The 14,847-nt window shown below is 45.3% G+C and overlaps 1 protein-coding gene across 6 annotated transcripts in view; it reads right to left on the bottom strand.

The window, feature by feature from the left end:
* RAB22A (RAB22A, member RAS oncogene family) overlaps positions 1–14,847 on the bottom strand; it is a 61,672-nt gene that overhangs the window by 28,094 nt on the left and 18,731 nt on the right. For all 6 annotated transcript variants that reach the window (XR_010405938.1, XR_010405939.1, XM_054510165.2 and 3 more), the window contains exon 3: positions 711–792. Coding sequence is in view for 4 of the 6 variants with exons in the window: in XM_054510165.2 (XP_054366140.1) it covers positions 711–792 (82 nt within the window). In the remaining 2 variants the exon portion in view is untranslated. The remainder of the gene's footprint in view (positions 1–710; positions 793–14,847) is intronic.

Below are 14,847 nucleotides of genomic sequence, written 5' to 3'. Positions count from 1 at the left end.
AGTTGAATAATGGGGTGGCTGCCAGGTACACCTCGACAGGGAAATCAGACGTCGGGCCCTGAGGGAAAATGAGGCAGTAGGAAGTGTCTGTTCCCTACCCTGCCTCCCCACCCCTTGTCTGATGCGGGTGGGCCTCACCAAATCCCACTCTGCACTGGGAGGCCACGGCCCAGGCCCCACCTCTGGTTCGGGCTCCTCCTTAAGCAGATAATCATCTTGGACAATTTTATCATCAGGCATTTATTAAGTACCTATTGCTTGGCTCTGTGTTAGCTCATCCATTTCACTTAAATCTCAAACTTTATATGCTGTAAAGTTCCCTCTTTAAGAGCTTTTAAAAGGCAGCTATAAATGAGATGTGCTTAACTCCCCCTTTCTACCACTAATTCTTTTATATCTTTGCTAGAGGATGAAGCCCCAAATTACACACAATGCTCTGAGTGGGATTTTATCAGGCCTGTTAGTCAGCATTTACTTTAAGACACTAAAAAGTATAAAAATGCCCTCAGTGCTCATTAACACTTTCTCCATCAGTGGACTTTGTGGCTCTAATTGAAAAGAAAAAGGCTGGCCTACGCAAATGGAAATAAGTGCGTCTCGGGTGCATGGAAGAGAAGTGAGTAACGTTGAGATGACAGGGACATTGACAGTGGGGTTGGGCTTTAATGTGGGCCTCAGAAAAACACATAGTAAATTAAAGGGCGACTTACTCGTTCTTGTCCAGCTGTATCCCAGATTAGGAATTTATGTAGCTCATTTTGGTACTGGACAGTCTTGGTCATAAAAGATGCCCTATAAAGAGAGACCTAAATGATCAGAACACAGGTATTGAAAGCACGATGCCAACCCCAGTTGGAAACATCACTTAGACTTAATGCTCAAACTCCCACTCCACCCTAACTGTGGTCCTCTCTGGAGTAGTTATGGGATGCCCAGATGCTGGCTGCATATTCTGAGTCAAAAGAAAGCATGAGGCACATCTGCCCAGAAGAGGTCTTTGGTTTGTGATCGCCTAAACTCCATATCAAAAGAACCAAGAGATAGTTTGGCAACCCAGACATCAGCCTCCTTGTACACCAAAGCGGTTATTTAAAAAGATGGTATCATGGAAAAACTTACGACTTATGAAAAAACCTGTGTGTCCGGGCAATGAGTGCATTAGGAAAACATACTGGGCCAGTGGGGTTTGTCCTCCCCCATTCCCAAACCAAACGACCATAGATAAAATTAAGACACCAATCCAGGAGCAGGAAGGTGGCCGGAGCGGTGATGCCCCCAGTGACCACTTCTGAGTCTCGAGACCAGAACAGCCTCTTGGCTGACCTGACAGGCTACATCAGCCCTTTGGGCCTGATTGTGCCCTCGACGGGGGAAGGAATGATGGTGTGCAGGTCACCTCGCTTACTGTGAGGGACTGCTCTGCCCAGGGGCTTTTAAGGTTCCTATCATTTGGGGGTCTTCTACTTTTTGGACAATGTGTGAGGAGCCACCGGGGCCCAGAGCATGTGCCTGGAACGAAGGGGCTCCTGGACACAGGTTCAAAGTCCTGGGGCTGGGCTCGGCTCCAGTGTCATCTTCCACCCCCACCTCACGCACAGAGCTCCCTCCTGGGAAGTCCTCTGTCCTCCAGGCTCCTCCAGGCTCCTCCACGCATCCCAGGATGCTCACAGAATCCGGAGAGGATTATGCCTTCTTTTGTACTTGGTAACAAGCCTTCTGGGGCCCGAGGGCCGAGTTCTACTCTTGGAATCATACCCTAATCATCTTAATCAGGACATGAACGCAATTGGCTAGGCATTTTCAAATATGCTGGATGTCTGAAGTATTTTTTGAGATTCAACTAATTGTGCAAGTTCTTCAAGAAAGTGCAAGCTGAAATCCATAGAACGACCTTCTGAAGAATCACTGAGCTTAGATATGTATCAGAATCCTTAGTTGTAAAAACTTTAACTCTGATACAATGAATTCCCAGCAATATTTATATCAATTTATGGTTTAGCAAGCAGCCTCTGAAATAGTGACTGTGATAAGGAAAGGAAAATGGGCTGGGAAGCATGATCACATTTATTGGATAGGTACCATTTACTGGATATTTATTTACTAGAAATTTACCCCTTGGTATCCTTATCCTTAGTAAAGTGCTTTATGCATAGAAGGTGCTCGATAAATGGTTATTGTATCAAGAACTTCTGGCGACTCACCAGGATTAAATCAGGATGTGCAACATGATTTCTCACTTAGGAAAGATGTAAGCATTCAAAAAGCCTTGTTTATTGTAAGGATTAAATGATGATGTATGCAGAAGTGCTTTGTAAATTGTAAAGCACTAAACCTATACAAGGTATTATTATTAGTATTTAAAGGCAGCTCCAGGAAATGTTTTAGTTTAGACTTTGCAATTAGTCCTAAAAGCTTACAACTCAACTCTCCATCAATTATGGCTGTGGTGTTACATTTAAGAATGACAACAGGCATCCAATAGAGGCCTATTAACAGAGCCAATGCATCCAACACACCCACTTTGGCTGCTCAAAGAGCAGGAGAAGAAATATGCTTCAAGTAGACAAAAAGCTGAGAAAGGTATATGCAACAATTAAAAGGAAATGTTTCATTTCAGGATCAGAATTCACTGAAGTTCAAGCTACCTGCCAACCATTTCTCCTTTAATGAACACACAGATTCATTACTCAGACAGGCGAAAGACACACAAAATGGCAGCCGTAATGCAATGTTAGTATCTTAAAGATTAAAGCCAACCTCCTGTCTGACCCAAGACCATCCTTCCAGCTCCCCTGCCATCGTCACTCTCAGCACACCTCCTTCTTGTCTACACTGATATCTGGTGAGCCCAAAGCTCTCTACTTGGGTCTTCTTGGGTCCACAGCTGCGGGCTTCTTGTCCTTTATCCCGGCGTCACTCGCCCATACTGCCAGTTCCTGAAGAATCTTGTCTGTCCTTCCGTCTTGACCACCCAGAAAGCCCCCACGCGCCTCTGTACCTGCCTCTCCTCTAGCAAGTGGGATGGTCGCCTTGCTGAAGGAAAGCCATAAAGCTGTGGACCAGTGGGAAGACTGTCCTTTTTAAGCTGGGTCACCTCTTAGGCCTCTTGTTCCACACAGCAATACTCCTAATTACTAGTAATTCTTCCTATGACTTCTTGCCAGCCCCCCTCCGCTTCCTCCTACCCTCCTTTGCAGGACAGCAGCTTGGTTCCGCCTTCTCAGAGACAACAGAGACCCAACGTGTTCTCCAGTCACAGCCCTCCCAACACACTACCATTCACACTGGCTGTGGTCTCCACTCTCCTGACATCAGCAGAGTCGGAGAGGTCTTTTCCATCGTGCTGCCCGACCGTGACCCAGCACGTCCTGTCTGGGCCACCACGGTCATCCATGGTCTTCCGCTCCCAGTCTCAAATCCTCCCAACTGTTCCTCCTTCTGCCTTTACGCCGACTGTCCCTTGTCCTTGAATGCTCTTCCCCTGGCTCACACACGGCTAGATGCTCCTCATTCTTTTGGTCCTAGTTCAACTGCCAGTGATCACAGAAACCTGCGCAGTGCACCCAAACCAGGCGGCTTCCCACTCCAACTCCATTCTGCAAATTGCACACCGTCCTGTTTTGGCTTCAGGACGCCTACTACCATATCGGTACAATGTCTGATTGGCTTATTTGTGTGTGTGTGTCTTTTAATTTACCTGTCTAACCAGGGAAAATGTAAGCTCCATGAAGGCAGTGACCTTGTTGTCCTTCTTCCTCTGTAACTGAGGTATCTCCATCTACCTTCTCCAAGCTACCTTAGATTTCTGACAAAACATTTTCCCACGTTCCCATCGACTACTCTGCTTTCCATTACTTTAACAGTGCCAGGGCATCTTGCCCAAGCACTTCCCGAAGCATAAAGTGAGAAGTGCTTCTGAAGGGCAGGTAGAGTTGAAATTACAGGTGACCCTGGCTCTTCAACTGCAGCCAGGTGAGTGGCCTCTTGGATGTGAGGGATGTGGTTCAACAAGCATGGGAAGTCCTTCCTGCCCACTCCTGCCCAGCCACCAGCTCTTAGCTCTCTGCTAGCCAAAGGGCAAGAGGCAATACTGGGCAGCTGCATCGAACAATCACCATGTCCCTCCATCACTCAGACCTCTGGAATTCTGTTCAGGAAGAAGCTGTGGCCCTTTATGGGCTCTCATGGCTGCTGGCTCATGTATTGAGTCAGGAGCTCCTCCCCACCCGAGGCCCCAGCTCAAGTGGCTATGGGGAGATGACTGCACCTCCCTCGCCTCGCTTCCCCTGAGCCCCACAAATGCCTCTTTATTGCAACGAACATCTCTGTTGATTTTTGAGAGCCTGAAATCTTGGCCTATTACACCTGTAAGAACTAAATCCTCCTTTTCAGTGTTTTCTTTGGTTAGTCTACATAGTGGTAACACCTGGACTTAGGGCCAGACATAGGAGGGGTGTTGCCCAGGTGACCCCTACGGGGCCCTGGGTCAGAAGGTCTCTTGCATACTCACCTGGATGAATCCCTTAACCAAGATTCACATTCGTATCTGTTGAGGACAGCACTTTTGTAAATCTGACAGACTTTACCTGAACTATACATACAATCCGGATACTTCGTCACCATCTCACACTTACTGTGGTGAAGACAGGGCTTTTCCACATCCCCCAACAATAGTCCCAAACTCCACATTCTCAATCAGAACATTATGCCTGCCTTCCACAGAACAGAGGCTGGTCTGCAACTATTCTTTGTCCTTTGTTACTTGCATCCAGTTTTGTAGAACTGTCTGGTTCTTCATTTTATATTTGATCTACACTTGAACCTCAACCCCTGAAATAAATTCATAAATTGGACCCTAATCTTTGAGCTGGACTACTACAATTTGTCCCTCCCATCGTCACTCGAGCTCCAGAATCGCTCCTTTAGCGTTCAAGTTAAATGATGCGGAGGGTATGATAACTTCAATATCTTGCTTTTTGAAAAACAGGCAATGGCTTCCTGCCATCCAAATGATACATTTTTATTTTCCAGCCTGCCATTTACTTGTCTGATAACCTTATTTTTCACTACTAAACCATCTCTCTTCACTCTGCTCGGCAGATCTTATTACCTCTTTAATCTAAAATCCCCACTAGCATTATTTCCTAAAGCTAGAATGCCTTTCATATACTTCTCCATTTTTCACGACATTCTAACAATATGACTTCCATGCACACCAAGTAGTCATGATCCTTGGTCAGAATACGTGTTCCCAATGAAAATACTTGCCACAACGTGTTTTAAAAGTGTCTTTTAACTGCAGTAGACTTGGTTAGCTCTCTCTGAACACGAGTGTGCCCTGCCACCACATTCCAGCATCTCACTTGACTGCAAGCCCTTTTCTTGGAATGGCATAGGGGATACTGTCATCCCTACGATGCTGTGTGGTGCCTTTTAACGATGAACAAACAACTCAACATATTTTTTTTTTTTTTTTAAGATTTTATTTATTTCCGAGAGAGAGAATGAGAGACAGCATGAGAGGGAGGAGGGTCAGAGGGAGAAGCAGACTCCCTGCAGAGCAGGGAGCCCAATGCGGGACTCGATCCCGGGACTCCAGGATCATGACCTGAGCCGAAGGCAGTCGCTTAACCAACTGAGCCACCCAGGCGCCCCAGCTCAACGTATTTTAAAATTAACGAAGGGCCATAACTTCTAGCCAACTCTAAATCTCACGCAAACAATGCTTGCATGTCTAGGTGATATATAGGGACAGAAATGCCATTGGATGCGCCAACAGTGAGACATAAGACCACAAGTACATGAGATCTAGTCATTCCTCCAGAGGACAGACCCCGGGGTCTTCAGAAGAGTTTAGGATAGTGCCAGGAACTGAGATGCTCAGGGAGAATTAACTGGATATAAGGGCACGTGTGGCTTCTGTTAGAGTAGCTTTAAGGAGCCAGAAGGCTTTGAGTCTCCATAAATTCAGCTGCTTCTGTGGGCTCCGCAGTCAGGCCTATCTTTATCCCTCCCTTCAAACATGAGCATCTCTTAGGTTAACCAGGTCTAAGGGTTAATGATGATGCTGCATAGCGCTTCCTTCTTGGCAGTCCCTGCACAACAGATGGATTGCTCGACAGGTTCATGGTCACCCTAAGCAAATCTTTTAGGACTTTTGACGCTTTTGTCATTTTAACAACTTTTGAAAAAATATTTAAAATCAAGGAAAACATTACTTTAAAAAGATAACTAAACTTAGTAACAGTTTAGCTCCCCTTTTCCTAAGTTTGTCAAGAATAACTTCTAGTAATATAAAACCTTTCACACCATAAACAATAAAATCAACAACAATGATGAAGCTAGCTAGCCGCCCTGACAAAGTGTTCATTATTGTCAGCTATTCTCATACTTTATGATCAGTTTAGTCCTTGCTGTGAGTCTCTGGGTCGGGTTTGACTCTTCACTGCCATTCTGCAGACAAGACATGGGGGGGGGGGCAAGTGAGTGTTGCAGCTAGGATCCTTGGCCAGGTCCCAGACCGTCCTTCGAGCCACAACTCTGCAGGGCCGCCTTGCACTGGGCGGTCTACTCCCTCGACCACGTGGCCTTCGACTGCAGGGCAGGAACAGGGTCACAAGCAACAGGAGTCTAACTCCGTCTGTGCCCCCGGGTGGCTCACAGTGGGAGGACTGGTCGGGGCGAACAGACAATTAAAAGGCAGATATTCAGGGAGCTCCTGAAGGACGGAAAGAGTTGTGGGAGCACCGAGGGAAAGCCAAGTCTAAGTACCTAGGAGAGTGGTGATGCCAGGTGTGGGAGTCTGAATCATGCTCCTGCCCCAACAGAATGTCCACACCCCAATCCTAGAACCTGCGATTATGTTACCTTCTAGGGCAAAAGGGACTTTGCAGATGTGATTAGGTTCAGAATCTTGTGATGAGGTGAAGATCCTGGATGATCCAGATGGGCCCAGTGAAATCACGAGGGTCCTTATAAGAGATGGAGGAGTTGGGAGCCAGGGAAGAAAGTGATATGAAGAGGGCAGTGAAGACCAGAACAACGTGTCCTGAAGACAGATGAAAGGACCACAAGCCAAGGCAGCCACTAGAAACAGATTCTCCCCTCAGAGGCTCTGGAAGGAAGCAGTTCTGCCAACATCTCGACTTTAAGCCATCAAATTGGACTTCAGACTTCTGACTTCCAGAATGATAAAATGATAAACCTGGGTTCTTGTAAGCCACTAAGTTTGCTGTAACTTGTTAGAACAGCAACGAGAAACTAATACACTGGGGAAGACTTCAGAGAAGAAACCCAGAAGTTAAGGAGGGAGTTTGCCCGGCTGATAGGGATAGGACCCAAGGGAGGAGGGGGGTCGCAGTCTATAAAGATAAATAGCAGGAACAAAAGCACAAAATTGTGAATGTACAAGGAGAATCCCAGTGGCTCTACATGGTTAGAGTGGGCAGGGTGGGGTGGTGAGTGCAGTTCAGTAACCACAGAGAAAGCTCTGGGCAGGGTGGGGACAGGCAGCTGGTGAAGGTCAGCAGGCCACTGCACTCTTTTTTTTTTTTTTTTTTTAAAGATTTTATTGATTTATTTGAGAGAGAGAGAAAGAGAGAGAAACAGCATGAGAGGGGAGAGGGTCAGAGGGAGAAGAAGGCTCCCTCCTGAGCCGGGAGCCTGATGTGGGACTTGATCCCAGGACTCCGGGATCATGACCTGAGCCGAAGGCAGTCGCTTAACCAACTGAGCCACCCAGGCGCCCCAGGCCACTGCACTCTTAACACGGATGAGCATCTACTCTGTGCGAGGTCCCGTTTCCTATAAGTTAGCGGCTCCCCCAAGGCCAGGGCTCCACCACCATCACCATTTCTGCCCTGTGTCCCATCTGTCTTACTTACTACTGAATACTGTAAAAAAACCGCTCTCCTATTTTTTTTTTTTTTTAAGATTTTATTTTTCAACAGAGAGAGAGACAGCGAGAGAGGGAACACAAGCAGGGGGAGTGGGAGAGGGAGCAGCAGGCTTCCCGCTGAGCAGGGAGCCCAATGTGGAACCCTGGGATCATGACCTGAGCTGAAGGCAGACGCTTAACGACTGAGGCACCCAGGCGCCCCTCGCTCTCCTATTTCTTAACTTAGCCCTGTCTAAGCAATAAGATCGGTAAAATTAAAAACCCACAGATTTCATGGACTAGTTTTATTTTGCCTAACAGACAATAAAACACTTGATATAAATTTAAAACGTTCATCTGTGCACCATCTCAAGTCACTCACAGATGGTGTTTTGGGAAAGGCAGCAAAAGTCAAGGGGAGCTACTGAAGGGGAAGGGATGGTGTTATCAGATGGTGTTAGAGGTGAATTCTGGAAGCAGGCAGCAGACCTTTGGGGTGCCTCTGTCAGATGCCAGGGCCTTAATAAGCCACGGAGGAATAAGACAGCTCTCTGTTCTTAAGGATCTTGCAGAGTGGAAGTGGGTGTGGCTATGCAGGCAAACCCCAGGAAACACCAAGGAGTGAGAGCATGGACAGATGGAGGGAAATGGGCAGACAAGGCAAACAAGGAAGGGAAGCAAATAAGGAGGGGAAATGATTCCGGAGAGAGATACGGTAGGCTCAACTCTGAGGCTGACACACAAAAGCCACAGGGTTTTGACTGACTTGAGAGAGAGGGACAGCAGGAGGAGTCTGAGGCCGGCTTCCGTCAGCTCAGGCCACTATGTGTGCGATGAGCTATTTCAGTCATTTCCAAATTGGAACTGTACTCATTCATTTTTTGAATAGGAACTATAGACTCCTATGCTTCATTACCCAAGATGTACAGAACAGGTGCCCGCTGGAATGTCCCTTCCGCCCAGATCTCCAATTCCTCTCCCTGGAAACTAACCTCACGAGCTCCTCAGGTCTCCTTCCAGAAATGCTCTAGGTTTACACAAGCGTCGGTATATACAGTGACCCCCGCCCCTTCATTTATTTTTGACACAGATCGTGGCAGACACGGAGTATCTCTGACTCGTTTCACTCTACCCTATACCTAGGAGATCATCCAACAGAAATATATAAAGTTTTCTCAAGCTGACTCTTTCCCTTTAGCATATTATACTGAGTGACTGCACTATAAATAATATAGCCAGACCCCTACTCACCAGCAGTGCTGCAGTGATTAGCCTTGTACAATTATTAACCTTGGGGTTTGGAACTTATATGAGCTTATCTGAAGAATAAAGTCCACGACAGGGAATGAACTGCTGGGCCAGGGTGTGGGATGAGCACAGGGAGCAAGAATGCGGACTGTTCAGCCAGACCACCCAGACCACCCTGCTTTTGCAACGAACTGCGAATCACTGGGCAAGTCAGCAGATCTCGCTCTGCCTCAGTTCTCTCATTTGGAAACTGGGAATAACTTCAGTACCTATAACACAGGGCTTTAAAAATATTTTAAAAATTAACATATTTTATTGAAGTATAATTATCGTACAAAATGCAGAGTACAGATTTTCAGTTCAATGAGTTTTGACATTTCATAATCTCTTGTAACTGTTGAACCATGGTCCCAAACCAGATATAGAATGCTTCCATAACCCCAGAAAGTTCCCTCATGCCCATTTCTACTTCACTCTGTACCCATCCCAGGCAAACCATTTGTGACTTCTACTTCACAGATTAGTTTGGATTGTCCTTGGACTTCATATCCTCCATTGTGTCTAGTTTCTTTCATTTAACAATGCTTCTGAAATTAATCTATATTATTTGGTGGCTAATTCTTCTTTATTGCTGTATGGTATTCCATTGTAGGACTATTTTACTCTGCCCATTCTCATGTTGAGGGTTGTTTCCAGTTTTGGTTATTATGAATAAGGCATATCGCAGGAGTCTTTCTGTAAGGATGTATTTTAATTTTTCTTGGGTAAATACCTAAGAGGGCAATTCCTGAGTCCCAGGGCAGATGCATGTTTAATTTATTTAAAACAGAGAACAGCTCTTTAAAGCAGCCATACCATTTATATTCCCATCAGAAATGCATCAAATTCCAGTTGTGCCACATCCCCCACCAACATTTTGTTACTCTTGAATTATAGCCATGCTTTAAGGATGAGGCCTGGATGTCCACTCTTACCACTACTATTCAATGTCACACTGGAAGGTCTAGCCAATACAAAAAGGAGAAAAAGGCACCAAGATGGTAAAAACTGTAAAACTGTCACAGGTCATACAAGCATGAGAGCATATGTAGAAATGTACTACGCTCTATGGAGTCTGTAAAACACGTAAATGCTAGAAATAAGAAAACTGACACTTGATGTCATCATTTACATGGCTGGTGTCACATTTCCCATTTTGGCGTTTCCCTGTTCCTCCTTTCCTGCCTTCTTTTGGATAAATTACTTTTTTTCCTTTTATTTTATTTTTTCTCTTGTATTGAATTTTTAGCTGTACCTCTTTTTGTGTGACCATTTATTAATGGCTTCTCTAGAGATTATAATATGAATCTATAACTTTTGGTCTATTTCCACATGCTATTTCATGAATAACTCGTGATTGTAGGACAGTCTAACTCTATGTATCCCCCTCCCACCCATTGTACTCTTGTTGCCTTATGTTTAACTTCTTCATTTGCTATAAACACAATATTTGTTATTTTTATTTTAAAAGCCAGTAGTCTTTTTAGGATTTCTTTTAGCATTTCTTATGATATCAGTCTGGCAGATTCTCTCAGCTTTTGTCTGAGAATATCTTTATTTCACCTTTATTTTTTGGGATCATGACCTGAGCTGAAGGCAGACGCTTAACCAACTGAGCCAACCAAGCGTCCCTATTGAAGAAAATTTTTGCTGGATACAGAATATTTGCTTGGCAGGCCCCCCTCAGAACCCCTAAACTGAGGATGCTATATCACTGTCTTCTGGCCACCAGTGTTTCTGCTGAGAAGTCAGTGATAATTCTTATCACTGTTCTCCTACATATTATGTGTTTTTTAATACCACCCCCCCCAATTACTTTTAAGATCTGCTTTTTGGTTTTGAGCAGTTTGACTATCGCCTATCTGGGCTATGTTTTGTTTTATATTTGTCCTGGCTAGAGTTTAGAGATATTTTTGGATTTATAGATTGATCACTCATCAATTCTGGAAAGTTATTGCTCTTTATCTTTTGAATTATTTCTTTTGTTGCATTCTTTTTCTTTCTGGGATGCCAGCTAGGTATATGCCAATGTGGTATAAGAAATATATATTTGGTCTTTGTCGCCAGGTTCTCACACAGATATCCTAAATCTCTTGGAATTTCCGGAGTGATAGGAATGTCTTTTGTTCTAATGAGGTGACTCCTGGTGGGCTCCCAGGCAGCCCCAGGACTGGGGAGGGAGGTGCTGGTTGCTAGAAAGACTAAATATTGATTAGAGGGTTGGAACTTTCAGCCCTATCCTGCTGAGCACAGGGAGTGGTGACGGGCTGGAGATGGAGCTAATCACCAACGGCTAGGAATTTGATCCTTCACACCTAGTAATCAGACCTCCATAAAAATCCCTTAACCATGGGGTTTGAAGAGCCGCTGGGTTGGTGGCATATCCCAACTCCATGGGACAAGAAGCTCTTGCGCTTGAGGCCCTTCCAGCTCTATGTACCTCTTCATCTGGCTGTTCATTTGTGTCCTTGGTAATAAAGTAATACATGTAAGTAAAGTGTGTTCCTGCATTCCAGGAGCTGTTCTAATGAATTATTCAACCTGAAGGTGGGGGGCAGTTGTGGGAACTCTCAATTTTATGGCCATGTTAGAGCTGAGTGCAGGTACCCCATACTTGCACCCGGCACCTGAAGTGCCAGCAGTCCTGTGGGAGGGAGCCCTTCAGCCCGGGGAAGTGGACGTAACTCCAGGGAACTCCTGTCGGGAGGGACCTGAAGTGGAGAATGACCAGGAGCTGTCTGGAGAGTTGGAGAATTGGTTGTTGGTGTGGAAATAAAACGCACAGTTTGCAGAAGAGGTGCGATGAGTAAGAACAGTTCGTGGTGAGACTGTCTGACAGTGATCTACAGATTTCAAATTCTTCTCGTTGCTGTTAACTCCTCTTCGTATTTCAGTTTGGATACTTTCTACTGACCTGACTTTATATGCAAATTTTAGGAGAGGAGCTCAGACTGGACATAGCAAAGATCAATAAACCGATCAAGATTTTGAGGAATTCTCTTGGCTTTCTAGTTCCCCACCTGGGTCCCTGTCCCTTGGCTACTGTCGCCCTGTGTCCAGCGAAGGCAGAGACCCCCTGGAGACGTTTCTCTGAGCTTGCCTGCCCCGCCTCAAGTCTCCACAGCTGACAGCTCAAGTGCTCCCACCTACGGCAGACTGTCCCTGTCTCTGTTTCTGTCGGGATCAAGAGCCACCACGGATCGCTTCCCTCTTAGGAGTGGTTTGTCACCTTCTCAAGTTTAGTTCACATCGGTTTCTCTGTGAGCTCAGATACCTAATGGGCTTTTATTTATTATTACTTTTTTTAGTTTTTAAATTTATTTAAATAATCTCTACACCCAATGTGGGGCCTGAACTGACGACCCCAAGATTGAGAGTCACATGCTCTTCCAACTGAGCCAGCCAGGCACCTCTCTAATGGGCTTTTAAAATCTTATCTGGCTTGTTTTGGTTTTTGGGATGAGACTCTTGTGCCTCTTTATAACTGAATCGAAAAGCACACAGGGCTGTTTAAGGGCTGAGTTACTATGTTTAATGTCTGTAACGTATAAACAGGATTATCATTACTACTTACATGTCACAGTGGTTGTACCAATTCACACCCAGTGGTGGACTTATTGACAAAGTCGGATGAGGTCTTTGGGGCTGAGAGGGTGGAAAGAGGAGTTCAGTGGCAGACGCTTGGAGTTCCAGGTGTCTCTGCAGTGACACAGGAGTCATCTGGAGTCACTGGAGAGAGGTGGCCCTCAGGGCTGTGCGTATGAATGAAATCACGCAGGAAGACATGGGGCTGTGGAAGAAATCCTCACTGCTTCAACATTTTAGGGGTGGACACTGAGGCCGAGAAACAACAAGAAGGACTGCCCCAAGAGGTGGGAAGAAGAAGAATCAGAACTGTATCCCAGGTAACCAGAGGCTTTGCAGCAAAAGAGGGTATCAAGATAATGCCAGATACTTTTAGAGAGAACAAATACAGTAAAAAGCAACTTGTGGATTATACTGGCTATACACAAGTTGATGTTAAACTCTGCAATAGTGGTTTCAGTGGAATGATGGGGCAGAAGCTAATAAGAGGATCCAAAGTGCATGCAGGATGGGTAAACAGAGACACTGAGTATGCACAATTACAACAATCTTGTAATTAAAGAATAACTTTTTATTGAGCGAGTACTATGGGCTGGGCACGGGAGATAGATATCACTTGGTGATACTTTCAGATGAGGTTTCTCCTCTCATAGAACTTATAGGACAGTGGTGGGAACAGACAATAAATAGGTAAACAGACACATGATTATAGATTTTAATACTTACTGTAGAGACATCAAACCACTGAGAGCTGATAGTGATGGAAGTGGTAATTTGAGATAGGGTGGTAGGAAAAACCTCTCAGATAAAGTGAGAAGATCTGACCATGTGAATACTGGGAAAGAAGAAAACATTTCAAAAAGAGGAAACAGGAAGTGCAAAGGCCCTGAGGTAGGAGAGAACAGGTGTTTGGAAAGGGCCGTGGCTACAGTGTAGTAAGAGAGGAAAAAGTGATAAAAATGACAGTGAAGTTTCTGGTTATTATTCTCAGGGCAACAGGAAGTCATTAAAGATTTTTAAAGAAAAATAACATGATCCAATTGATATTCTCAAAATAAGACTATTTGGAGAGTAGTGAGGGGTGTGAGCTGGTTTTAACAACAGGAACAAACAAGACTTGCATATGGATTAAAAGTGAAGTATAAAGATGAGGGAGGATTCAAAGATGCCTCCGGGATTTGAGGTCTGATGGGATGGACAGTAAAGGGAAGATAACAGGTACCGTTTCCTAAAAGGCTAACAAATGAACACAGATCCAATGTCAGAATGCTATTCAGTTGGAAGTCATGTGTCTAGGATCAATGGAAGGAACTAGAGTAGATCAAGACTTTGGATAGAGAGGGAAAGAAGGGCTCAATTCAGAGAGCCAGGTTCCACCACAAATAGGAATCGATGAACTCTAGAGCGAGGAGGAAACACCCTTGGATGAGTGGAGTAAGACATCTTTCCTGTCATCCCTTCAAAAACACACCCAGAGGGCCAATCCATGCGAGGCCTGAGAAACAAAGCCGTAAAGGACTCAGGCTAGGGCAAGGCCCAGGCAAACACCTGTCAAATCAGGCAGGATGGAGGACAGAGCACACTGTTCCAGGTGGCAAGCTGGCAAAACAGAGGACAAAGTCATGTGGTTCAGAGAGAGCTTCCATAAGGAGAAAACAATGTGACTGACATCTTATGAGATGGGCCAGAAATCAGCAGGTATACTCAGCAGTAAGCATGCTCAGGCAGCTGGAATTGTGCATGAAAAGAGAAGACAACGGACAAGTGCAGAGGCTGTGAGAGCGTAAGCCATCACCCAGGCCCCGAGCCCCAGGCTTGGGGTGAAGACCGCAGAAGGCCGTAGAACGGACTGCTGGCATGGATGCAGACCAAAACTAAAAACGACCATTTGGGTTTGTCCTGTGAGTGATCAGGAATCAGAGTGGTAGTGAGGACTGGATTCGGGTGTCTGGAGGAAAACCTGCAGAGCAGGAACTGGTGAACTCTTTCTGTAAAAGGGGAACACAGCAGATATTGTCAGTTCTGCATGCCATAGTCTCTTGTCACTTTTGCTGCTGTAGCATGGAAGCAGCCGGAAACAGTATGTCAAGGAACAGGAT

This window comes from Mirounga angustirostris, unplaced genomic scaffold (assembly GCF_029215605.1).
Source record: "Mirounga angustirostris isolate CCGP_5_RB_7025 unplaced genomic scaffold, mMirAng1.0.hap1 SCAF_10, whole genome shotgun sequence".
Classification (NCBI taxonomy): Eukaryota; Metazoa; Chordata; class Mammalia; order Carnivora; family Phocidae; genus Mirounga; species Mirounga angustirostris.
This window is presented reverse-complemented; position numbering and strand designations above follow the sequence as displayed.